At 40.0% G+C, this 24,623-nt stretch overlaps 1 protein-coding gene across 1 annotated transcript in view; it reads right to left on the bottom strand.

Moving 5' to 3' along the window:
- Positions 1–24,258, bottom strand: part of STAT4 (signal transducer and activator of transcription 4) — a 42,624-nt gene extending 18,366 nt beyond the window's left edge. The window contains exons 1-8 of the mRNA XM_075093924.1: positions 24,056–24,258; positions 21,423–21,551; positions 19,748–19,892; positions 6,233–6,331; positions 5,391–5,483; positions 3,411–3,489; positions 1,755–1,840; positions 705–856 (exon numbers count right to left, since the gene is read on the bottom strand). Coding sequence (XP_074950025.1) covers positions 705–856; positions 1,755–1,840; positions 3,411–3,489; positions 5,391–5,483; positions 6,233–6,331; positions 19,748–19,892; positions 21,423–21,550 — 782 coding nt within the window. The 5' untranslated portion in view covers position 21,551; positions 24,056–24,258. The remainder of the gene's footprint in view (positions 1–704; positions 857–1,754; positions 1,841–3,410; positions 3,490–5,390; positions 5,484–6,232; positions 6,332–19,747; positions 19,893–21,422; positions 21,552–24,055) is intronic.
- Between the last annotated feature and the right edge of the window lie 365 nt (positions 24,259–24,623).

Raw genomic sequence — 24,623 nt, 5'->3', positions numbered from 1 at the left:
TGGAAAAAATACTTCAGTGGAAAAAAAAAAACAAAACACAACACAAAAAAGGCAAACAATACTTTTTCTTCAAACTTAAAAAGGTTCTTGGTTGTTTTCCTTCCTTTTTCTTCTTATTCTTTACTTCACCTTCTGCAGAAGTTTGATGATGGGAGAGAAATAACCAGGACATTACATTCTCTGGCTGCGTTGTTTTTAAATATAATGCCTTTTTTTTTTTTTGTGCCTTTTTTAAAAATTTTTTTTAGTCACCCTCAGTGTGGCCACCACAGAGACTACTGCCATTCAATTCCTGTGTAGTTTGAAGTCTGGAGGAGTGAGTGATGCACCTAGTGAGTCAAAGCATAAAGTGTCTACCCGGCTCCTGCCTAGACAAAACTCCCACTGTCCTCAGTGACAAACTCAGTCAGCACGGTTCTTACTCAAGCAAAATTCCCAGGAGGGTATGTATCATGTATCTGAACAACTGTTAAACCAAAAAATGACCAACTGCCAGGGCTCAGGCCCAGCAGTTCACTGTAACATTATTAATTCTGAATAACAAACATTGTCCACCAAAACAAATTGTATTTTTGCTGTTTACTTGCTTAGCTGTTAATTAATTTGTTGCTGTTGCAAGGTAACTGATCTAAAGGAAAGATCATTTCATGTGCAGCAGACTTCCTGTGGTTTTCAGTGGAAACACAAGCTCAAGGCAAGTTTACCAGTTCTGGAGCTGATCAAGCCCACCATGGAGAGGCCCCCCAATGCAGGCAATCTGCTGCCGTCTCTTCCAGTCTAGCAGCTCTTCAGTCAGCATGTTGCTCATAAGCATATCGATTTCATGAATCACACGCCCTATTTTACTGAGTACTTCCTGTAAAATAGGAAAGGTGTCACAAACTGACCACAGGGAACGGCCACAAAACTCAGCAATTATCATAAAAGTGCTGATTACATTTCTTTCAATTACTTTTAAAGTAATCATATTTAGCCACTACCGCTTTAGTCTCTTTAATTCAGAGGTGACTGGATTTATCACCTATGGTATTTGAAATTAATCCTGAATCTCCATAAACTCTTCCTCGGTAAATGTTCCTTTTTTGGGTGTGGGAAGGAGGATAGTTGCATTCTTTGTGGGTGTAACACCTCCAAGAATTTGGCATTATAAGTACTGTCAAGGTCAAAAAGTCCTTTTGTTTTGTATTGTATCCCATGCACTTTTTTTTTTTCTTGCTTGCTTTTATCCATAAAAAGCACATGGACTCAAACAAACTGCCTAAAGATACTCTTTTTTTTGTGCCAGCAAACAAGTGGTCAGGGCAATATTTGTTATATTTGCAAGTCTCGGTTGATGAACAGAGCAATGTACATTTGGTGGGGTTTGGTTTTTTTTTGTTGTTGTATTTTCTTCGCAATTATTAGATTACATTTGCTTTGAATACTTTTTATTTACTTTAAAAGCTACAGATCGACAGCTAAGTTATCCATTTAGGGTAGTACATAAGACATCCTGTGAAGTGATACCCTCTCCTCACTTCTGAGGTGTGCGGAACCATATTCTTGGTTGAGCCATTACTTAATTGCCAATTTCTTAACTGCTAGTCAAGATCACCCATACCCACCCAAACCTTTTATGGATTTTTAACTCCTCTGTTATTAGAAGAACAGACAAAGAGGAGAATTTAAAAAGGCATGCATGCACATTCGGGTATTGGGTGTGGAAATAAGGGGAGAAAGCAAATGAACCACAAATGACAAAATATGTCACTCACCTTTCTCTTGTAGTCTAAAGTGTTGAGCATCGCCTGCAACGCCAACATTTCCTGTTTAATGAGGGCGCTGTTTTTGTCACTCTGCTCTGCAGGGGATGAAAAAAAATCAGTATAAATGTGTGTGTGGGTGTGTGTTCGTGTTTATGAGGGGAAAAAGCCACGACCAGACTGCAGCATGAACTAGTGAAAAAATAAAGTGCAGGCATCAGTAGATTATGTAATAGTCCATTCATTTGAATGGACTAAGTTTAAGGTTCTATGACTCCACTTGTTAGATGTGTATGTGGAACAGGAAAAGGTAGAAAACATACAGATGATACCTAGAAATCTGTAAATTTCTTATTCACGTGCATACTCATGCATATTATGTTCATTTGGCTTGGATCAATGATTGATCTTTACTGAAATATGCTTGTGCTGTCAGCAGTTAGACCGCTGGCTCTTTGGACTTGATGTGAATTACAGGTCTGGCTGACAGAATGGAGGTGAGGCATTTGAAAGAGAGATGAAGTGTCCATCGCTGTGGGGATTTCAGCAGCCAGGAGTACTGATCACTGGGTATTTCCCCCTCTCCATAACTTTTTTTTTCTTCTCTGGATCATGCATTAGTTTCAAGCTTCCCCAGGCTTGCCCGATGCTATTTCATATGCAGCTCTTCCCCCACCTTTTGCTCTTCTTGCATCTTTCATGCTACCTTCAAAAAAGAAATTGGTGCCGACTGTGTCTCTGCTAAGCTCTGGATTGACACCTTCCCATTACGTTAGGGTAAATGTTTCAATAGAGGCAGACAAGTAACTGATTGTCAGCTCAGCCACCGCAATTGCTCATACACGTTTTAAGTTACTGCAAGCTGGCTGTGCTGGTGTAGAGCATTTGTTGACACAGTGAAATTTTAAGCCTTGAAAGTCATTTACGTAAGCATGTTTTATTTTGCAAGCAGGGCAGGCTTCAGTCATCTGTGTGGCCAATAATTATGATTGGCCTGATGGCTAACAATCCATTAAACCATGGCAACTTGATCTCTTCTGACTGCCTGGCCGTATCGCAGCCTTAAATATATAGGATTGACATGTTTAAGAACTCGGACATTTCAAGCCCAATATCTTTGCATGCTCAAAGCTAGATAATACGAAGATATCTGAGCAGACACAAGTGGACCTCAGTTTCTTTTCTGAAAGAGATCATGCAAGGACTGTTGCCATGTGCATATCTCAAACACCATAGGCTGGTCAAACATGCATTCAGAGTGCTTACCAGCTGGTTATCACCACTGTGGTCAAAAAAGAACAGAAAACCAAGGTAGAGGCAAAAAAAATCAGTTTTGCACAACTCTATTCTGGGAAATAAGAGGCTCTTACACATCCTGCCAAGAAAGGGCAATGTCAAAAGTGAAGAAATTGAAATATAAGTTCTTTAAATTAAGAAAAATACTACTATTCATGCCATCATGCAGCTTATCTATAAAAAAACTATACTTGCTTGATGAGATCCCCTCTTAACCCCAAAAGAGTCATTATGTTCTTTGTATAAACTAAAAACCCATTTTTATGTTTACATGTAGTATCTGGGTAACGCATAAAAAAACATGATACTGGGGTCTAGCTGCAGAATCAGCCATTTCCTAGAGAATCTAAAAATTATTACAAAAACTCTTACCTAAGCTTTGTATTGTTTTATACCTGAAGTCAAATTCCTCTTGCAAGTCTTCCAAGTATTTGACATCTTGGTCAGTCATCTTTCCCAGGGAAAAGAATGTAAAATTATTTGGGTGTTCATGGTGACAGGAATTTGTTTTGTAATAGACAAACGCATAATGTAGTATTTTTCTTTTTCTACCATTTGAAAATCCCTAAGCAGTTTGGAAACGCTGGTTTACTATCTTGTAAACTTTAAAAAAGATTATTGAATTATAAATGTTCATTTATAACTACACATTTATTTTACTTGTTCAGAAAGCCAACTATTATCCTCTCTCCTACAGTCAGACAGTACTTGGTACAGCTTAACCACTTCTTTACTTTACTAATTCAATGCCATAGTGGAAAGTAGGAATGATTACATTTGGCCTGAGCTAAATTGAAATTATTATGCCAATAATGTAACTCTTCTTGGAACTTTAAAGCAGGGCAAATGGATAATTTTGCATTGACTTCAATGGCAATTGGAATGGGGTGTGCAAAGCCAAGAAAGGTGGAGACAGAGAGAGGAGCAGAGCTCAGAGACTTTATTTTGAGAATTACTTAAGAATTTGGGTAAAGGGGTGAAACATATTTTTATTGTTTCGGCTTTTTGCAAGGGTTTGTTTTCATATGTACTGCCAAAAGTTTAGAAGGTGTCTTCTAGTAACCAAACAATGAAAATTTAAAAAAAACGACACATCAAAAGAAGGAAAATAAAACTGTGAGTAGGAAATCATCTGGTTTACTTCGAAGGCCTGTTCCTGTGCTGTTTATAGGAAGGCTTGATTCTGCCAGCAAATCATAAACAACCCTCTTTAGTCCCCTGAGATACTCACATTAAGTGTCCGTAAAAATACAAAACCTCATTTGCTAAATTAGGATGCACAGAATTAGCCTTTTTGGTTTCCTCTTTATTTTGGAAACTAAACTTCTAAATTATAAGTGTAAGGTATGAAATAACGTACACAAGGAGCTGGCTGATTTCTGTATTCAGCTTAATTACCTACTAAAAAGAACCTTTTTCACTGGTCTTTCAGGGATGGCTGCACTTCCCCACACAGGCAGAAGGAGCAGCTTTGTCTGCTTTTGCTCTGCAACTCTTACGTTCTAACTGTATACATAGATAGAGATCTAGTATCTCATTTTTCTAAAGCTAGCTTTATCCTTTTAAGGGTTTAATCTCTCTAACCCTTAGGGAGGCACTGATGAGAAAATGCTACTGGGACTTCTTTCTAGTATACCAGAAATGTTGCTCTTGAACAGCATATGGACAGGTATTTCAAATATAACTTCTATGTTGGGACTGCTGCAAAGCTGGAAGTGGGGCTGGGATAGCAAAAAGACTGTAGCTAACCTGAATCCTTATTCTGCCTTGAACTGAACAGGCAGGTCTTCTCTGAGCTTTCGATGTCTCTATGGGACATAGCTACAGGTTTGGCTCAGCTCAGCTCTGCCCTGCAATGGTATGGGAAACTCCTGGAGAATTGTTACCATTAGCTCCCAGTGTTCTGCCCTCATGTCTCCAAAACATGTAATTATGTTATGTAGCCTTCAGCTTTACAAAGATCTTGGTATGTGACTCAGAGGTCACAAAGGCTAGCTACTCCTGACCCAACTACAAGAGGTGAAGTCACAGAAACATGTTTACTGAACGTCACATCTTTTTAAAGACAGTAGATGTGTTCTTACTGCACTCAGTGGTCTGCCTGCAACTCCTAGAGGGATAAGTGTGATAGCTTTAAAATAGGTAGTTCTCACACTGAACCCAGAGCAGCTGTAAAAACCTGAGGATCCAGGTATGTCCTGAGTTAGTCTGAGCTGAGGTCCTCAGAATAATGGAAAATGGTTGGCAGAGCTTGTTAGCAGAAGTATTTGTGCTACTCAGCTTGAAGATAGTTCAGGTATGTCTGTATGAAAATCATGGCTGCGTAAGCAGCAAACAGGACCAAAAAAATACCTGAGCGCTGTTCTTGATGGCTGACACTTTGTGTTCTACATTTCGTTGTCGTTCTGAAACCACGGAGTTCTGCAGAGACTTTTCCAGTGGCCCCTAGGATAAGTAATAATAACGAGTCATAGTAACTGTATGGCAAATTGTAGCATAGAGAGGGAATTCAGAAGCTGGTCTTCAACCAGCTGGAGACTGTTTAGTTCCACAGATAGAAAATCATGCTGCTTTAACTTTAGAAAACTGAAAGGTGAAAGGGTGTGGGTATACTGCAAACATTAAACATCTAGTAAATTAAAGAAACCGAAACACAGATTATTAGGTTTCTGAAAAAGACTCATGCCACAATAGTCATACAAGGATAGGTATTATATTCACAGGTGATAAAAACCAGAACACGTTTGACTTAAAAATTGTATATGGGTTTTAACCATGTAACGATTTCCCCAAAGTAGGTTTTATCTCTAGTTTTAAAGTTTCTTTCTTCAAACAACATCAAAACTATCAATGCCTTCACAACATATCAGATGGAATGTCTTTTGCATTGCATAATTAATATGAATTAATGCATTGCATTATTTGAAATATATACATCTGTTTTGCAGAGAGTAAGCTCTTTATAGCCTTTCCCACAGATTAAATTCTTTGAAGATTACCTGTGACACAGTAAACAATTGTAGCAATGTTTGCAGCAGTAGAGCCACTAACGAGGTATAAATGTGAGTTTAAAGGGCAACATTTGGCAACCCCTAGTGCACAGAAATCACTAGTGGACTGAGAGGACAGGATTAGGTCCTAAAAGCGTGTGAGCAGGTTAACGTGGAGCAGATTAATGAAATGTAATCCATTACCTGTACAGGCATGCTAGCTGCAGCCAATATTCTTCTTTCTTCTCTTAAACAGTTTGAGATAATCACTGCTATATGCATGGGATTACCATGATATTTGCCCTGCAAGCACAAGTAAACACAACTTTTAAAAATTCAGAATTCAGGGTGTCCCTCTGGAAATCACAATCAATGTGCTTGGTGTCTATGAGCTACAGCTTGATGCAGGTAGAAAAGACTCCCCTACTGTTCTTGACCTTTGTTAGTGCTGGTTCAGCCTTGTAGTGCAGCATCACTTAGTGCTATTGCCATAAAATATTCTTAACAATGTTCTGCAGAGATTATAAAGATACAACTCCGAGATGTACATCATTTGAAGATCAAATTGCTCTACTGCTAACACAGCTGTTTTGAAAGGGCTTTCCTGTCAGCCTATTCTGTGCACGATTTTATCATGTCTTCCATTTTCAACAGGATGTTGCTGTTAGCATGTAGCATTTCTGCCAACAGAAAATTGTAAGCGTATCCATACGGTAATGATACAAGCAGAAAAGCCTCCTCAGCATAAAGCAGAATACTTAAATTTTAATGTCTAGGAACAATTTTTCTCCTTCAACAAATAATGTGCCTAAGATGAAGGAAGAAGCAACTCTTGACCCAGGCCAAAGAACCAAAAAATTTCTCTGTTTTTACACCACCATAAATAAGGTGCAGAATTGCTGATGCGCGAGTGAGGACTGGGTACAATTTGACCAAATATTGGCTTGTGCTGTATTTATCAAATTGGAATGATCAAGGACTCTCAAGCAGCATCTTTCATAGTGATGTATTTGTTCAATGTTTCCCAATATCCTTCATGCCTTTTATTCAGTGTTCATGTATCATTCATTCAGATGCCCTTTATCCAGTGCTCATACAGTTTTCAGCCATTCGTTAGAATTAATCCAGTTCATTTATTTTCCTGTGCAGTTTCCACTTTTGGACTAGTTCTATTTTTCCCTCTTTCTGATCAGTTTTTATTTTCACAATATTTTGCTGCCTTCATTTATTCTTGCTTTCTCTGAATGTGGCACAATAAGTTTATACCTACGTAAAGTGATGCTATATTTTCCTTTGTTATCTTATACTAATTGGTGTATTAAAAACAAGGGTGTGGACACATATGATAGAAATGTGAACATACTGCTTCTATATTCCAAATAGTATTATGATGGTGAACATACCTCTAACACTTTTTAATAGACAGACAAAACGGAATAATTTTTTGCATGAAATCTAAGTAATTTGAAAGATTTTTTTCATAGTCTGTTTTGAGTTCAATTACAAGATAAAGAAATATTCTATTTAAAATGGTAATTTTAATCATGGAGACCTGGTTTGAGCTGCTTGGTATTAAATACCAAGCTGTTGGTTATACTTTGATTCCAAGTAGAGACTAAGGTGAAAGACACAGGACTCTTAAAACTGAATAACTGATGTACAAAATGTTCTCTTCTAGAGAAGCTTTGACTGCCATGGTATTGTTGGCAATAAAACCAGGGTTTCTAAGGTTTCTGCAGCCAGGACATATAAAGTACATGCCCCACAGTGCAACCAGTGCACATCCAAAGTAGTCCCAGTGCTGTGCCTCCTTTGACCTCTTTAAAAGCAGTTCAGGGTGGTGCTTTCCTCCAGCAATCATCTGTATCAATTACCCTGAGGAAAAGGAGTTATGGTCTAGACTCTGATTTTAGGAGTTTCTCTGGAAAAAAAGAAGTGGTGAGTAATACTACCCCAAGACACGCTATGTCTTAGATGAAACACTAAGCTTTCCCTTCCCGCCTGCCTCTTGCTGGGTGGCGACAGGGGATTTAACATTAAGGATATACTGCTGATTTCCATGTCAAACGACAATGCTAAATATCTGCCGTTACTCATTTCTCCCTGCCAGCTTCTTGGCTAGAAGGGTAGTAACTATGTTCTTCCTGCACACTTCCTTCAGCACAACTGAACTTCAGGTCCAGGTGAATATCCGTGGTCCCCTTTATTAAGCATATTCCTAAACTGTCTCTGTGTAGTGTCAGGATGTAACTTTGGGAGGGGAATACGGGAAATGGCTGTGATTTTCCTGCAAACCATGGAAAGTGGAGTGGAGCTTCATGTGGAAGGAAGGTAAAGGTAGGGTCCGACCGCAACAGCCAGAGCAAATTAATTCCTGCAAAGAATGGTTGTGCTCCTGTCTGCGTGGTGCCAGCCCTTGTCTCATGCCAGTCTGACCCCTTAGTGAGTTAATCCAGATTGTTAACTGGGATGGAAACCACTTGCACTTTTTGCTGAATGGGTTTTCTGCTCCTCAGTGGACTGAAACTGCTCAGCAAAGGATGAGTTTATTGTTATGACTAGTGCACATGAAGTCAGGAGAGGTTGGTTGGGAGAGGGGAGAACAGGCGTGCCTTGTTTCAGCTGCTAAGCCTGTCACATCTATCTGCGCCTTGATGAGAGGGGGAAAAAATAAAAGTCCTGTTTTTAATGAGGCTTAGGATTAAAGCTGTGGTGAGAAATCTGTGACTGGTGTAAATCCACCGATGCGCATATTAATTCCTCAGTTAATGCCTGTTGGTTTCTGTTTGCTGCTGTTATTTTTTTGCTCATAAAACAGGGTCCCACCTTCCACATATACGGCTAGTATATAAGGACCATAACACATTGGTATCTGCAGGCTACCTGAAGCTTGAGGGGTGTTTAGTCCTGGCTTACCACTGCCCAACAGAATTCAAGCATTCTAAGAGCTGGTGGTTGCCTTTTGTCTTTGCCCTGTGACAAAAAGGAGTCAAACAAAAGCTTTTTAATAAAGTCAAGAAGAAATAAAAATTCTTTCTTGGGCCTGGAATATGCATTTATGTAGAAGAGGCACTTCAAAAAAATCTTCTGACAGTGGGATGTTTTAAAATCCCCCACAAAAAATGCCAGGTATCGGGGACTTTCCTAGCATTTCTAGATACTATTCATATGCAAAACCTGTTGAAATTCTTTCTCTCTCTCTTTTTCTTTGTTTCATTAAGATAAAACCATCTGAATCAAGAGATGAGGTGGAAATTCACTTCCCCCCCCCCCCCCCTTTCTTCTCTAACTCATAAAGCTCTAGTAATAAGCTGTGTCCGTAGTGATTCCCGTACTTGTGTCTGTCTGGTGCCTGTTCAGCTCTACTTGAATCATTTTGAGCAGACACCAAGCAGGTCAACAGAGAACTGCCACCTGCCCTCCCAGAGCAGCAACCCTTGGACAAAAGCTGGAATAATGGTGGATCTGCAGTACGAACGCTTGCAAAGGCTAGGAACAGGCCTTGCCTTTGCGATAGACAGACGCTTTGAATGTTGGACAGCTGGCACAGGAGCTGAGCTGTGTGCTACAGCCTGAGCAGTCATCCCCTTCCATTGGTCTTGAGCTCCCTTCTCCTAAACCAGCTATATTAGTACAATATATACTATATTGATAGTCTCTTTTGCAGTAATCTATCAGATAGATTGCAACTCAACAGGTTGATAAATAATAAGTCATAACGTTAAGTATCTCAATAAACTTATTAAATAAATAAATAATAAATTAAATAAACTTATTAAATAAATTAAATAAATTAAATTATTAAATAACAATAATTACTAAAAGTCACAATAACCAATGTATTTGATTCTGTTAGAATAACAACACTGAATTTTTTTCTCCCCATGTTTTTATGCTTCTCAGAGGTAAATATGCTTCAGAGTGTGCGACTCGGTGTTCCCTTATTATACATCTAGTGACGACTCTTGCTGTTCTGCACTTCCATTTTGTCTTTGGTTCAGGGCAGAATTTGCTCAAGATGACCTTTGGTTCTGAATGACTAATTGAATGACTAATTGAAAATTATTTTCTATTGTTGAAAGAGTAGTATTATTTGGAAAATTAAAGGAAATTTAACCAAAAAAAAAGGCTTGAGACGGGGGAACCCTAACTTAGTGTGACATGAGGATTGGCAGCCAGGAAAGGAGGAAGGGTGTGGATTCTGTAGTTATGCAAAATTGTATTATTATGTGTAGATATTTATAGGGAAAACTTACAATTGTCTTTTGATAAGTACCAACAAAGAGAAATTGAGGATCCTTTTTTAATCTGAAGTTTCAAAATTATTCTTATCTGCTAATATTACTGTAATTCTATTGTTCTTAGAAATTTTCTTCCCCCTCTTTTCCATTTTGATGAGGTCTTCCGTATTATGATTTACAACAAACAACAAATAGTCTTATTTGGACTGGCTTCCTCTCAATAACTACCAGCATGATGCTAAATTTAAGCAAACAAGGGAAATTAAACTTTCATTTTGAACAGGTGAAAATTTTCTCTGAAGGCTGATGACACTTCCTTGGGAGAAAACCTTCCTACCACTGCCCAGCTTGTGCTGTCTCTACTCCAGAGACATCTGTTGTGATAGTATCTTACTAGAGCATGAAAAAAAACCAGAGGCATTTGTGCAAAAACAATTTATGCATTATAGTGTGCAGAGTTTAGACCCTTTAGCTAAATTTTTAACCAGATTGAACTATTTGGGATATACTAAGATGCATGGAACAGTGGCTGGGGAAATGCAAGATTTGATTCTGTAAGTTGTAAGATCATGAAGAAACTTTAAAATACCTATTATGACACTTCAAAATACATGTACTTTTAGAAAGAACACCAAACTACTGCCAATTTTAGTATCTGAAGTTTATTGCTTTTCCTGAGATGAACAAAGAAAACTATGCCAGAGACTCATTCTCTTACTCTTCCCCTTTTTTTAATTTTCCCAAACTTAGCTTATTTCCTGTGGGCAGCTCCATCACTGCCAAGTGGATCACTCCCAACCACAGTTATATTGGAAAGCTTTCATTTCATGTGTCAAAGGTCTCCATATACTGCATACATCTATAGATGAATACTATATATGCACTGCTTGAGCATCTTGAGTCTGTTTTCACTGCTTAAGGTAGAGGATTAGGTATTAATGACTGTTGGTCTGTACTTGTAACATAGAAAGACGTGCTGTGCAACCTTTACAAAGTCAGTCAGGGATTCACCTGGTTATCTCCTGGTTTTCAAGGTGACCTATAGAGGACTTGAGTAGGTTTTAGTGCTTTCTAATTCTGAAAAAGTGTTTCAGAATTTGTTTGGGTTTCCCCTGCTTTTTCTCTTTTTTTCTCCCCCCCAAACAATCCAAAAATCAGCTGTATTTTTTTCTTAGTTCTGCTAGAATAACCGTGCCTGAACTGAACCTTTTAACTGTTATACTGTAAGAGCTTTACTGGAGGCATGGAACATTAACTAGTATGACTGTTGATGTATTTGCTGAAGTTGAATGAATATTTAAAGAAGCTGAAGGAAGAGAGGTGGGACACAGACAGAGAGGAAACAGGATTATAAAGTCAAACAAAAATACATTTCCTTCCCTGTTGCTCACTTGTGATATGCTTATTTTACTGGCTGATGCTCAGCATCCTTCTAGATAAGCAAATATCTCTTCTTTCAAGTAATTAAAAAACGGGGACAAAAGAACACTTTTGTCTATCATTTTTTTGAAAGAAAAAAACCTTTGATATAGTTGTGTATCTCACAGAAATGTGTGGGTGGTTAGGCATAACCATACACACTTGTTTCCTGTTTTCACCTTCAAATATGACAAACAACATTTTGCCTTGATTTGTTTTCTACCTTTGTTTGTGCATCCAGACAGAAAGTCGAATGAAGGCAGTACTAGAATACAAAGAAAGAGTCGGTCCTTGTGGTACCCTGATAAAGGTAAAGTGCTTGGGAGTTTTTTGAAAGCCTGTATTTAAACAGGTGGCATTCTTCCTGAAAAATCGTTTTCTAGTAGAAAAATGGCTCTGCTTTATGTAGGTCTTTAAGAGGAAGTACCTGTGACACTATCTATTTAGGCTGCTCTTGTTAGACTTTTATTTTTAGATTTCCCCTTCCCCCTCTCAAAATACATGAGAGAACTTAAAGGCAACCTCATTGTTTTAGACAACTCCTATGATGTGTGGGAAATCCTAATGCATAAGTCTGCAACGTTGTAGTTGTGCTTTTCTCGTATTGTATAATGCATAACCTCCAAAAGATTGTACGCTCTTTTTAGGGCACGTGCAAACAAATTGCAATAGGCACAGCTATAAACACAGTGAATAAGCTGTGAGGACAGAGGTCTTTTCTTCTCTCCCCCAACCTGCCCCCAAATTCCACTGCTGAATCCAGCCCAACAGATGCTAAGACTAGTCAAAGGAACAGTCTATAGAAACAGCAGATTTCTAAGCAGGTAGGGGGAGAGACAGCTACAGAAAATATATGGCTGTAGATCTCATCACCAGGTAGTAGAGCTGTGCTGCTATGGGAGATGAATAATGCAGCAATGCTTCTTATTTAAATGAGATTTATTTCAGAATAAATAAAAGTACAGTGTTCCCTAGGAAAAAGGGTAAAGCAGCAGAGGAGAGACTGGACTGATCTTTTTTTTTTTTTTTCTTTTTTTTCCCTCCATCTTCTGGACACAGAAACCTGAGTACTATTAACTAATCTCAGGCAGATGTTTGACTCAAACTGGACCCTTAATACTACAGAAAGAACAAAGCCTAGATGATGTTGTTTAGTTTGTTTGCTTGGGTTTTTTTTACTTCTTTTTGTAAGCTAACTCTTTCATTGCTTCTACAAAACACAATTAAAATGTTTATAAATTGTTAGTTACATTCCTCAAATAAAATATTTTTTGATTTCCTAGTTATTATCTAATAAGTAACCTTTTTTCGTTTTGTGCCAACCATTTTTAAAAATCTTTATTAGCTGATGTGCAGTCACTCTCACTAAGAGTAGAGAGCTAGATGCTTTAGTGTACAGACTTCTACGTGGGGTTCCCTATTTGTAAGCCAAATTTTTTTGTAAACAGCTTTAATGGTTGAACTGGAAAACTCACTGGAGGCAAGATACTAATATGAAAAACCAATCTGAATTGTATTACGCAGCAGGACACATTAGTTTGAAACACATTTCCTACTATAATTTGTTGCTTTGTTGATCTGGCAGGTTACATGAGTGCAAAATATGTGTAAATAACATTTTAAAATAGATATTCTGTGGTGTATTAGAAACTTTCTCTGTTTTGTTCCGTTCTCACCCTGTTGTAAGTTTTAACAGGAAACTGCAACTTAAACATCAATGGCTATGTTTCCATTATTCGCAACTTGTTTCCCAACACAGTGCTCATTAGAAATATTTGTTAAGTACAACTGGAATGTCCTATTTCATATCTAATGCTATTTTCAGCATTTTCTTTGATGCACTGAAATAAATAATTTTAGGATTCCTCATGGAGATCAAGGCCAAACCTTTCTGGTGCTGCGACTTGCGTGAACAGTCACCTGAACTAAAATAAAAACCTTTATATGTTCACTTTAGTTCTATCTGGAGAAGCACAAAGGTGTTCAGTTCTCATTACAGATGGAAATAGGCTGCGCAGTATAACTCAAAACCTGAAACAGAATCAGGAATGCACTACTGTGTTACTGTTGTAAGTAGCGTCATGTGAAGTAAGATGCTATTTTTTTGCACTACTTAGAAACGGTGGATTTTATATGGAACAAAGTGCCATAATGTTAATATACATCGATTAGGCTGACAGAAGATACTTTCAGATGCTATGCCAGATCCTTCCATAAAGAAGTAGGGCTATGTAGGAGGAAGAAATAGAACTAAAGTATTATTTCCCAACTTCACAGTATAACCATAGTGCTTCCGAAGTTAGTTGGTATGAATGGCAAATCTGGTGATTCTGCCTTACTTGTCCCTTTGTAAGCATGTCCCAAGATGTTCCTGGTGTGCACAAAGACCTGCTTATTCGGGCAGAATCCCCACTACCTGCCCTCCCCTCATCTTAGGCTTTAGCAGGGCTGGTGAGTGGGTAAAGTTCACCGATACCTGAGAATCTGCCGTGAGTATTAAATGAATATATATCATTTACAGCAAAATGTTTCATGGAGCACACAGTATACTCATTAACTCAGGCTTTAATGGTAAATGAGCAAAGTAGCCCCTCCTTCTATTCCTGAAGTCTGTTATTTCACTTTTATAAAGGAAGCTTTGTGTAATCAGATTTTCCCCTGAATACTGTAAACAGCGATGTGAGACAGATGCATGTTGCCATTAATGAGAAGGGTTTGGTTTCAAAAGTTATCTTGACTCTAGAGGATAAATGAGAGCTTCAATTATGGGTAGGACGATTCCGGGAATTTCTGCTTTTTCCTGATGCAGTTGTCGTGCACCCATCACAGTGTGCAGAACAGCCAGCGGCTCTTCAGTTCCTGGGAGCTCACCTGAACCCACACACAGGCCCGGCTGCATCCCACGGAGCTATACCTCAGCCAAGTGCTCCAAATTTCCAGCTTGGATTTGGCAGGGAAGAACATCCCTGAGGTGAACAGCACTGTGTTACTCAGAGACCCGCAGGCAATCGCCCGCCAGTGCCATTCCTAAATGGAGTGGTGGGACACTGGGGTACGGTGGCCATCCCTGACTCCCAGGCTACTCTGAGCCTCTGCTGCCTTGGCTCCCCTGGTGCACTGCAGCCCGGCTGCTCTCCCCTAGCCAAAGATTTTGGCATGTGAGTCAGGAACCTAGATTTTGTTTGTCTTACATGAGTATCTCTATATTTTAGCAGTAGTCTTTGTGTACTAAATCTAATGTATTGCACAGGAGCTTACATCAGGGACAGGTATGCTGTCATTTAAAAACATTCCTCCTGAAAACTAAGATGTAATTGTTCATGGGCTAAGGTCATGTAGACTGTTGCATCTGCAATTTCATGCCTAAAAGTTCTAGGCAGCTCTCTGAGCTTAACATCTGCCCTTTATGTTTTGTTGTCGTGGCAACAGCACAAACCACCTCCTTGTTACTCATCTGCTTTGCTTTTCTCCATCTAGGTTTTAAGCAGGAGAAAGAACCACAGACATAGTTTCCCCCCTCCTTCCCCTACTGCCTCCAAACACTTTTCTCTCTTCATCCCTTTCCAGAACTGCTGTGGGGGGAGCAGGAGCTCTGTAGGAAGATGAACAGAGAATTTAACCTTAGCAAGTGACTGCGCTGTAGTCTCCCACCGAGGAGCACTGCAAAAAAAGGCTGTTCTTCTACCATAATGAAACCGATTTACTGACTAGAGAAGTTATAATAACATAAGAAGAAAATATGAAGGATTTTAATCTAAAACACTGACCCTGATTTTAGTATATGTGCACTTATACCAGATTACTGTCAAAAAGCAATGTTTCAATGAAAGCAAGAAATAGAGAAACAAATTACTGAGAGCTAGCAGTAAACTCAGCTGCTTAGCTAAGTTTCTCAGCACTTTTTCAAGTGCTTATAACTTTGTCAAATTGCACATTTCCTGGTCAATATTTCTTTTTGCCCTAAGATAATTTTGGAAATGTCAGCAGCCTGAGCAAAAATACCACATTCCATAGTTACTTTCCTAATGGTGAGAGAATAGGGATGGTCCCTGTGGCCTCAAAAGCAAGACTGCCAGGCAGATCCGTATTCCTGATACGACTTCTACACTTTGCCTTTTACAATGCCTAAGATTGCCCAAAGCTTTGTATTGCAAGTATGAGGCAGGCAATTTCTCACTTCTTCCACTGCTTCCATCATTATTTTCATAGAGCAACTCAGATGCTTTTGTAAAAATGTTACAGGTGAAGCTCAGAATAGAATGTTTTCTCTATTTTATAACAAAAATTAATCCCATTCATCTGAGTTCCTTCAGATGGGGTGTGCTTCGCTGCAGCGCTCGTAACTTTCAGGCATAATTGTCTCTAGATTCAGTAGCAGCATGAGGAATCTTGATCCTAATGAGTTCTTTGCTATCTAGCAAACAGCTGCACAAGCCATTTGTAAAGTGTGCATTGCTTCCTCTTCTAAGGCTGCTCTTCATTAAAGATCTAGTTGTATTTCTAATTAAATATTAGTCTCTCATTTTGCCTTTTGTCAAGAACTACAGATCACTTTTGAATGGCTTTTGTGTGTTCTCTAATTTTAATTACTTTATTATTGCCATTGTCATAGTCTTTAGGAACCTATACCATAGCTCAATGTACTACTCTGCATACTTAGTGATAAATGCTGGTTTCCAGCATAATCTAGTTTGACAAGTATTACTTAATATTGTAACACAATTTGGCTCAAAATAATGAGCAAACATTGCACTCAGATCATGTATTGACGTTGAACAGCTTCATATGTGTGCATGCTGTACATGTCTGTACATCTGTGTGTGTGGTATAGAGGGGAAGGAAGAGGAGTGAACTGTGAAATTTCAAAGAAGTGCTTGTGTTAGAGAGCAAAGCAGAGATAAAGGTGGGCTCATGGTAACTAACATTCAGAGAAAAATCAAACCAGTGCTGTTCGTGGAGTCACCAGAAATGAAAAGATGCAGCTTCCTCTCCTATTTAGGAACCCAGCCTTTCCTTCATCAAAGTTGGTGAAAAAGCTCACTAGTTTTACAGCATACCCTGCCAGTCTCCTTATCTCTAGGTGGTATGTTGGGACAAAAGGGGCCATGGCACTGTACTGTGTATATCAGTCACATTTTCCTGGTGGTGTCTCGTGAAACTGTCACAAACTAGCTCAAATTGCAAGAGTTAGATATCTGCAAGTGGACCCAGCTGGTGGGTGGTGGAGAGCCAAAAGCCCAGTTCCAAACTTCTCATATATTCAGCAACAAAATATAGCCAGAGATTCATTAAAAAATGTAGACCCATAATTACATGCATACTGAAATTTAAAGACATTACAGCAGATACCATCCGTACTGTGTGTCACATACAGTTCATAGTCCATTAATAATAACTGACAGTTAATAACAAGGATAGGATGTCAGCCGACTACAACTACTATAGCATTTTTTTGTGATGTACTTACCTAACCAATAAAGAAATAATTTTAACAGCTGAAGCTCAGGAGACTGCCTGTGCAGCTTTATAGAACATGCAGCCCATACTTTGGCTGAAAATGCATTTATCACCTATGTTCTAAATACAGAACTTGTAACATAATATTTTATGCAAAAATCTAAAATACCTCTGTCAGATTTCTTAAGACATAGTTTAAGTTATTTGCCTTACCCATAATAATAATAATAGTAACCCCATTGCAAGGGTCTGGTCCTGTAGAAATTATTTTGGAAATCAGAACAGACTGTTGGGTGATAGTGTGAAAGGTCATAAGAAATCAGGAAAAGACTCTAATAGTGAAAGGTGCCGTGCAGTATCTTGTGGTTCGCATGTGTATTTTGAAACTGAATGAGTAGCTTTTTATCTAACTACAGGTTATGTGCCATCTTGATATAACGGAGAAAGGCCAACATTTTCAGTGATGGAGAGAGATGATGTATTTTTTGCTCAGCTGGAAACATTTTACTGCAAAGCTCAAGACTGGGATCCTATTTAATAAGTGGTATAATTCCAGCATCCCACATATCCTCTCAAGAAGTTCATAATGCTTTAGACTGCAAGCCTACAGACCTTTGCAACCCAAGGGAGCAGAGAGACCTCGCTGCTTGCTTAAGTCAGGGCCTTACAGTGCTACAGGGTGATAGAGAAACCATGTTGGTGCACATTGCAACTTGTGCAGCATTTCTTTTTAGAGCCAGCACTCAGGTGAAATGACGGGTTAGGCTACTCCACGTGGACCTTTACTATTGCTTTATCTAGAGAAGGAAAAAAACAGCTCTGGTGCTGGCGCTGCTGCTGTACCTAATATATGGTGACTGTAACTAACCTAGCTGTACAGTGGTAATGGGGACACCTGTGAGTTTTGGCTTGTTCTGCAATCGTGACTCAGATCCTTGCCACCTGAGAAACCACTTAATCAGAAATCACTTAAAACTCCCCTTCTCTTGCTTTTCTGGAATAAGCCTCTTTTGCATTGTGCTTTTTGGGAAAGCACATCACAATATAACTTCCAAACACAACAGGACTTAATGGAGATGGCTTTCATTCTGGCCATTTTCACACTGGCTATTATGTAAACTTGTATGTGTGTGTGTGTGTGACCAAAGCCTGATTGCTTGTCTCAGTACACCAAATTTCACAGAGCACGCAGAGCTGCTGCTTCAAGTCTTGGTAAAAATTTTAGAGTAAAATAAGTGGTGTGAAGAGAAGAAGGAACAGTGAGAGACTTTAATTTTGTAGCGCCTCCATGTACTTACATGCCAGTCCTTCTGCATGTGCACATTGTGCTGGTATAATCATAAATGCACGGTCTGTTAAACCAGGAATACACCAATGCAACCGCTTGTTTCAGGGCCCTGAAATCCTCTTTCCATGTGTATGCTACTGTGGGAGAATATCTTTACTAAGGTGATACAGCTCTACCTCAGACCTACTGTGGTAAAGTGTGCCAAGACCATGACAGAAGGAAAAGGATTAACCTTTCTGCCGTTAACTCCAAAAGCAGTTAAGTAAGTTTGCTGTTTGAGCAGTACTGAAATTTTGGATAGTGCTGCTACACAAACCAGAAAAGAAATAAAAAGCAACTTTAGTTTCAAGTTATATGAAACTGCTTGCATAATGCCGGTAGCAATGGAAATATTGTCACATTTTTAAGAGGCCACCATTAGGGATAAAGAATAGAAAGACACAGAACCATAAAAAGAACAAAATAATTGGCAAGGTCATGCTAAGATTTTCCAGACCATTGTGTGTGTGTATAAATATACATGCACATATATATATATCTCTATCTCAAATAAAGAAAATTTTTTGCTAGCAATATAACTGTCATTTAAGTACTTATGGAAAATACCATCAAAGAAGAGAAAAAACCCCAAACTTTCATTAAACTCAGATGCATATCTGATTTATGGAGAAGACAGATAGATGTCAGGAAGTAGGTGACTAACGAAGTGGAACTCTGAGAATCCTTGCCTTAGATAAACATTTATTAGAGAAACATTCAGCCAATCAGAATAAAAATAATTTTGCAGAACCCTAGCGGAAAATCCTTTAAGCCATTCATAACAAATTATCCCAGCTAAGCATAAAATAGCAAACATGCTAATGATTTATAGGGGTTCCTTTTTCAGGGTGCTGCTTTAAGCCCAAACTACGCATTTTTATTTCTGAGATAACCACAGCTAATCACAGTTAAAAATCTGTATGCGTCAGAAAGGTGGTAATTACATTTGTAATGAACATGAACATCCATAAGCACTACACAGTCTTATTTTTAAGAGCTGAGTGGGATACAGATACACACAAAGATAAAAAGTCACAGCATTGTTGTATCTGAGCAGGGTGCATTAAAATATGAATTATTGTTCCACAAATTAACAGACACTGAAATTCTTATTTTGAATTATCTCATTGAAGGCTTGGTCTTCCTATAGCTGCTTGGAGTCTCTAGCAATCAGGACAGCTGTGAGCTGTGCACAGGAACAAACCACGTTCAACAGAGATCAGGCACTACCTTTAGAAACCAGTAAGTATGCAATTTGTCATGTGAACGACCTACCTGCAGCAGCTTTCTGATTCTTTTCAGGTTGTGTATCAAGAGAAGATTCTTCTCCTGTGAAACTCGGTCTAGCTGTTCATCCACTTGTATTAGCAAATTCTGCAAAAGGATCGTTGCCATTGCTTCATTGTTAGATGCAGCCTCCCTAAAGAAACAATGAAGGAGAACCACACACGTTTAAAATGTAAGAAGTATCAATCTATCTGTAAAGAAAATTATAATCCATTCGGAAATCTAGGCAGCAAGAAAAGGCTTTAAATATATGGTGACTTGCATATAGTTAGAGGTTTGTGAATAATTGATTTTATGATGCTTTTATTTATACTCACGCAGATTGCAGCTATAAAGACAGGGTGAGGATGTTCTTAGCACAGGCTATAGAGTCAGCCAGAGGGGAGACAAGCAGGGTTTTCTACTCTCTAGTCCAGGGAATACTTAAATATTTTTAGCCCACTTCCCAGAGGGAATGAGGCTTATTCATGCTGTCCCTCTCACTCTGTCAGCTGTACAAATATAATTTCTGCATTTGCTGCTCAGTTTCAGACAAAGTTGACAGTGGATTCAAACTCCAAAAGATAGTATGTTCTTACAAATTTCACAGAAAACTGGCAGGTTGGTAGAAGAGAGGAATCCAAATTAGAGCCTCCACCGAGGAAAATGGCAGTAATGACTTGCTCCAGGAGGCAACAGCCAGATGGCCAGTCAGCAGATATGTATCTTCACACCAGGCACCAGATGAGCCTTCGCCCGGCCAAACTATTTGGGGATACAGGAACACTCTGAAGCTACTGGTGAAGGGTATGTAGGGGACAAAGGACAGGAACACACACAGAAACAGCCTGTACTGGTTCTGCTGTTTATGGAACAGCTTGGTACGTGAAGGGCAGTAACGCTGGCGAGCAAAACAGAGGAAGATAGACTTTGGACTGCACGGCAACCTTGTCCTTGGGATATTCTCTCTCCTTGACCCCCAAATGGCTGGCGTCTGTTTGAGATATGCCTGCTAAATCTGGTGAAAAGGAGACTTGAACCTTTCCCATGTTCCTACAGCTCCATAAACACTGAGCTGTAAACCGTAAGGAAAGATTATATTCCTTAGCAGATGGTGGTTGTTTTTTTGCAATAGTCCTGGAATAGTCATGTGGCTTTAGCTTGAAAAATTGACGCCTCTTTCTGGTATGACTAATAAACTTTTTTTGGCATCTAGGTCTGAATTTTCTTAAGATAACTATCCAGTGAATTTGATCCAAATTTGTGCATAAATTCACCTTCTAGACAACAGTTCCTGAAAATAGCTGGCTTGTTCCTCAAAATTATATATCCAGCTTTAAGTGCGGTTTTGGACAAGTAAATACTTTTACGCTGCAAGAGGTAAATGTATAACATTTCCATTGAAAACTAACTTGCATTGTTTTTTTCTCTGAAAAACTTGTAATATCATTAATTTGTTAGACCATTTTTATTGGATTTTTTGTTTAGGAATAGGTTCAAATGAAACCTCACCTCCTTAAATTTAAACTTTGACATTTCAATGGGCTAAATCCACAACTAGTGTAATACTATTCTTGGAGCGCAGATGCCTGCAAAGTTTACAAAAAGCACCCTAAAATCTGCCAGATAAAGAAAGAATTGCTTTGGACTGACATAGAAAGAGAGGAAATAAATTTAATCCTACCAATCTTGGCTTTCTATCCATTGTGCTAGTAGGTGCCGGATTTCCATGGGGAAGTTATCATCATAGAACTGGTCTACCTGCTCCAAAAACTTTATTTCCAGTTGTTGAACTTGACTCCATTGGGACATACTGCAAAAGAAAAGATTAAACTTGTTTGGCTTTGAAAGGTGAATATGAATTAATAATCCAATGTGAATAAATCACTTATTTTCGTTGTAGTTCTTATTATATACTTCAATGTTCCTGTTTATTCCGTCCTTCAAAACGGACAGTACGTGACTAAAATTAGTCCGTTAAAGGGAAGAGGGAGAAAAGCGAGCATGACGGTTAAAAGAAGTTCTAGCTCTTACACTTGAATGGACACTTCTGCCAATTTTCTTCCTTAATGCAAATGTTTTGGGGTACTGTATGATGCTTATAAAGCAGGGAGATTCACAGGGCATCTCTCATCAAGAGAAGTAGCTTAGGATTGTACTCCTCAAATCCAGGTAAACCTATTCTTATGAAAGAGTAGTAGAAAGCAATGAATTTGCTCTCCTCTTAGTGAATTCATACTACTCATTTTTTTCCTAAAGCCATAATGGTTGTACGTTATGTATCTTCTGTTTGGAGAGTACTGTTTGTTTTACAACCTAAACTGCTTATCTAGTACATCCTTTCCATTTTTAATTGCCATAGGATTCATGTTACAGAAAGAAAAGAAAAAAAATTGGGAAATGTAAAGTCATATGAGAACTGTAAGACAAGCAAGAGTAGCATCACCCAACGGCAGGCTCTGAAAATCTTACTCAAAAAAAAAAACTATCCCAGGTAAGTTTTGGTCATTTACTGAGATACTGGAGTTAGAAGCTTGGTTGTTCCAGATTTTAGGTGGGCTGAATTTAATATCTGCTCCTCTCCATGGACTAAACAAATTGTTTTGGGTGAGCAGGCTGTCCACGTAGACACCTCAGCCTGCGTGACTCTCTATCCACTCAGAACATTACCCTTTGGATACCCGCGCTCCAGGGTTGCACCACGTCACCATTAATCCCACTGGTGAAAACACCATTTTCAGTGTGATTTTTTCAGTTTGGGGAAAGACTAGAGATAAAATCTTGTCTCAGGACAGGCTATGCCAGGCTGTAATTCTAGATGTGACATGCAGATAAAAAGTCAGTGGTACAGTTGAGAACATGCCATCGTGGATGAGCTGGGAAGAGGGATGCCCTGGGGCCTGTGCCCAGGACCCTGCTCCTTGGGTGGGCTCTGCCCCCACACCATGATCCCATACTAGAGTTTGTCTTCCCTTTTGTTAGGATGTTTGTTCATGTTAACAAACTACACAAAATCCAGTAGTGGACTAAAGATTATGCTGCAGTATGTCAACATATTACATCTGTTTGAACGTTTCTGATAGAACTTTTTTTCCTGAAAAAGCAGATGATATTTCATCAAAATGGACATTTTTATAGAAAGTTCACCTTTTTATAAACAGCTTATTTCAAATTCTGAATCGTAGTTTCAGAACGTCAACATTTTGAAGTAGAGAATGCATCATATTTTTAATGTTGTGGTCTTTAATTTTGCATTTTCTTAAGTTGGAGATTAAAAAAAAAAAAAAAAAAGATGATGAAGTATCTCAAGGTGTAGCAGAGTCCTGAGTACTTGCTCACGCAAAAGTAAAAGTGACAAGTTTTAGTTTCTCCTCAGCAAAGGCTGGATGGGATGATTCTGTGTGTGGTATGAGGGACACCGTGTAACGTCAGTGGAAATGTGCCTGGTGGCATTTCCCTTCTCTGTAGTACTTTCATTCAGAAGAGGAAAAAATACTGCTCGGAAGTTTACTTTGTTTCTTTAAATTGCTGAGAAGGAGTAACTATAGCATGTTTCGCTGTTTTTGTTGCTATGCTGATAGTTAGAAAGAATCACAGACCTTGTTTCTTGAGATACATACAAGGAACCAAATAATGATATATTAATAGCTCCCGTTCAGAAAAACAAAGATTTTGTAAGCCTGTTCGCTTTCACTGTGGGACATTTATTGCAATTTCTGGTGATTATGATATATTGAAAAGATTAGCAAGAAAACTTATTATTATCTAAAGGAAAAAAAAAAAAAAAAAAAAGATAAAAAGGCAAGGTTTTGCCCAGGCTGCAGCCCCCTTAGGCCTTCTACGTAACGCGCAGGGACGCTCACGTGCCCAAACGCTTGCAAGGCACACGGGTACGGTTTGCAAATGGGGTTTCTGTAACGTGCTCGGCCAGGGGCGTCCCGGCCCGCGTTTTCCCTTCGCGCAAAAAGGGTTCGAGCAGGAGCTCACGGGCCCCCGAAGGCGGGCGGCGGGTGCCTCGAGCAGCCGGCGGGCGGCGGCGGCGGCGGCGCGGCTGCTTCGCGTCCCGCTTTTCGGGCGGCCGAGCGCTCGCTTAGATGCCGCCGGGTTCTCCTGCGAGCCTCCCGCAAAGGGCAGCCCCTCTCGGCACGGCTCCCGGGCTGTCCCCCGCCCCTCCGCCCCGCCTGCCCCAGCGCATCGCCACGGGACGGGACGCCCCCGCCGCGGGCGTGGGGATGAGTAGGTACGGTACGGTACGGCCCGGCCCGCCCCGGCCACCCGCCCACCCCACCCCACCCGGCCCCGGGGCGCCCCACTTGCCTGCGCCCAGCGCTGCTGCCGGCGGCGGCTGCCTCCCTGCCTGGCTGCCTCCCGCCGCCGCACCGCGCTTTATGCCGCGCCCGCCCCCGGGCCTGCCGGCGGCGGCCTTCCTGTGCGTCAGCCCGGCCCGAGGGCCTGCGCCGGTACCGGGGCTCTGCCGGCTCTGTACCGGGCCGCCGGGTTTGCGCCGAGCCCTTGGAGCCCCGCAAACGGATGCCCGACACCCCCGAGCCCCGCCCCGGTGCCTCAGCACGGCTGTGGTGTAAAACGCGCGGGGCAGGTATCGAAGGGAAAAAAAGCCATGGTAATTGTCTAAGAAAAGCTCAGAAGAAGAAGGGTCTTCAGGAGGCTTAACGAACATTAAAATCTCTCTAATTCTGTCTGCGATTTCTAATTGCAGATGACACACCAGAAGGATGGGATGTCATCCAGAGAGACCTGGACAAGCTGGAGAGGTGGGCCTGTGAGAACCTCCTGAGGTTCAACAAGGCCTAATGCAAGGTCCTGTATCTGGGTCGGGGCAACCCCCAATACCAATATGGGCTTGGGGGGTGGAGGGATTCAGAGC

Source organism: Phalacrocorax aristotelis, chromosome 5 (genome assembly GCF_949628215.1).
Source record: "Phalacrocorax aristotelis chromosome 5, bGulAri2.1, whole genome shotgun sequence".
Taxonomy (NCBI): domain Eukaryota; kingdom Metazoa; phylum Chordata; class Aves; order Suliformes; family Phalacrocoracidae; genus Phalacrocorax; species Phalacrocorax aristotelis.
This window is presented reverse-complemented; position numbering and strand designations above follow the sequence as displayed.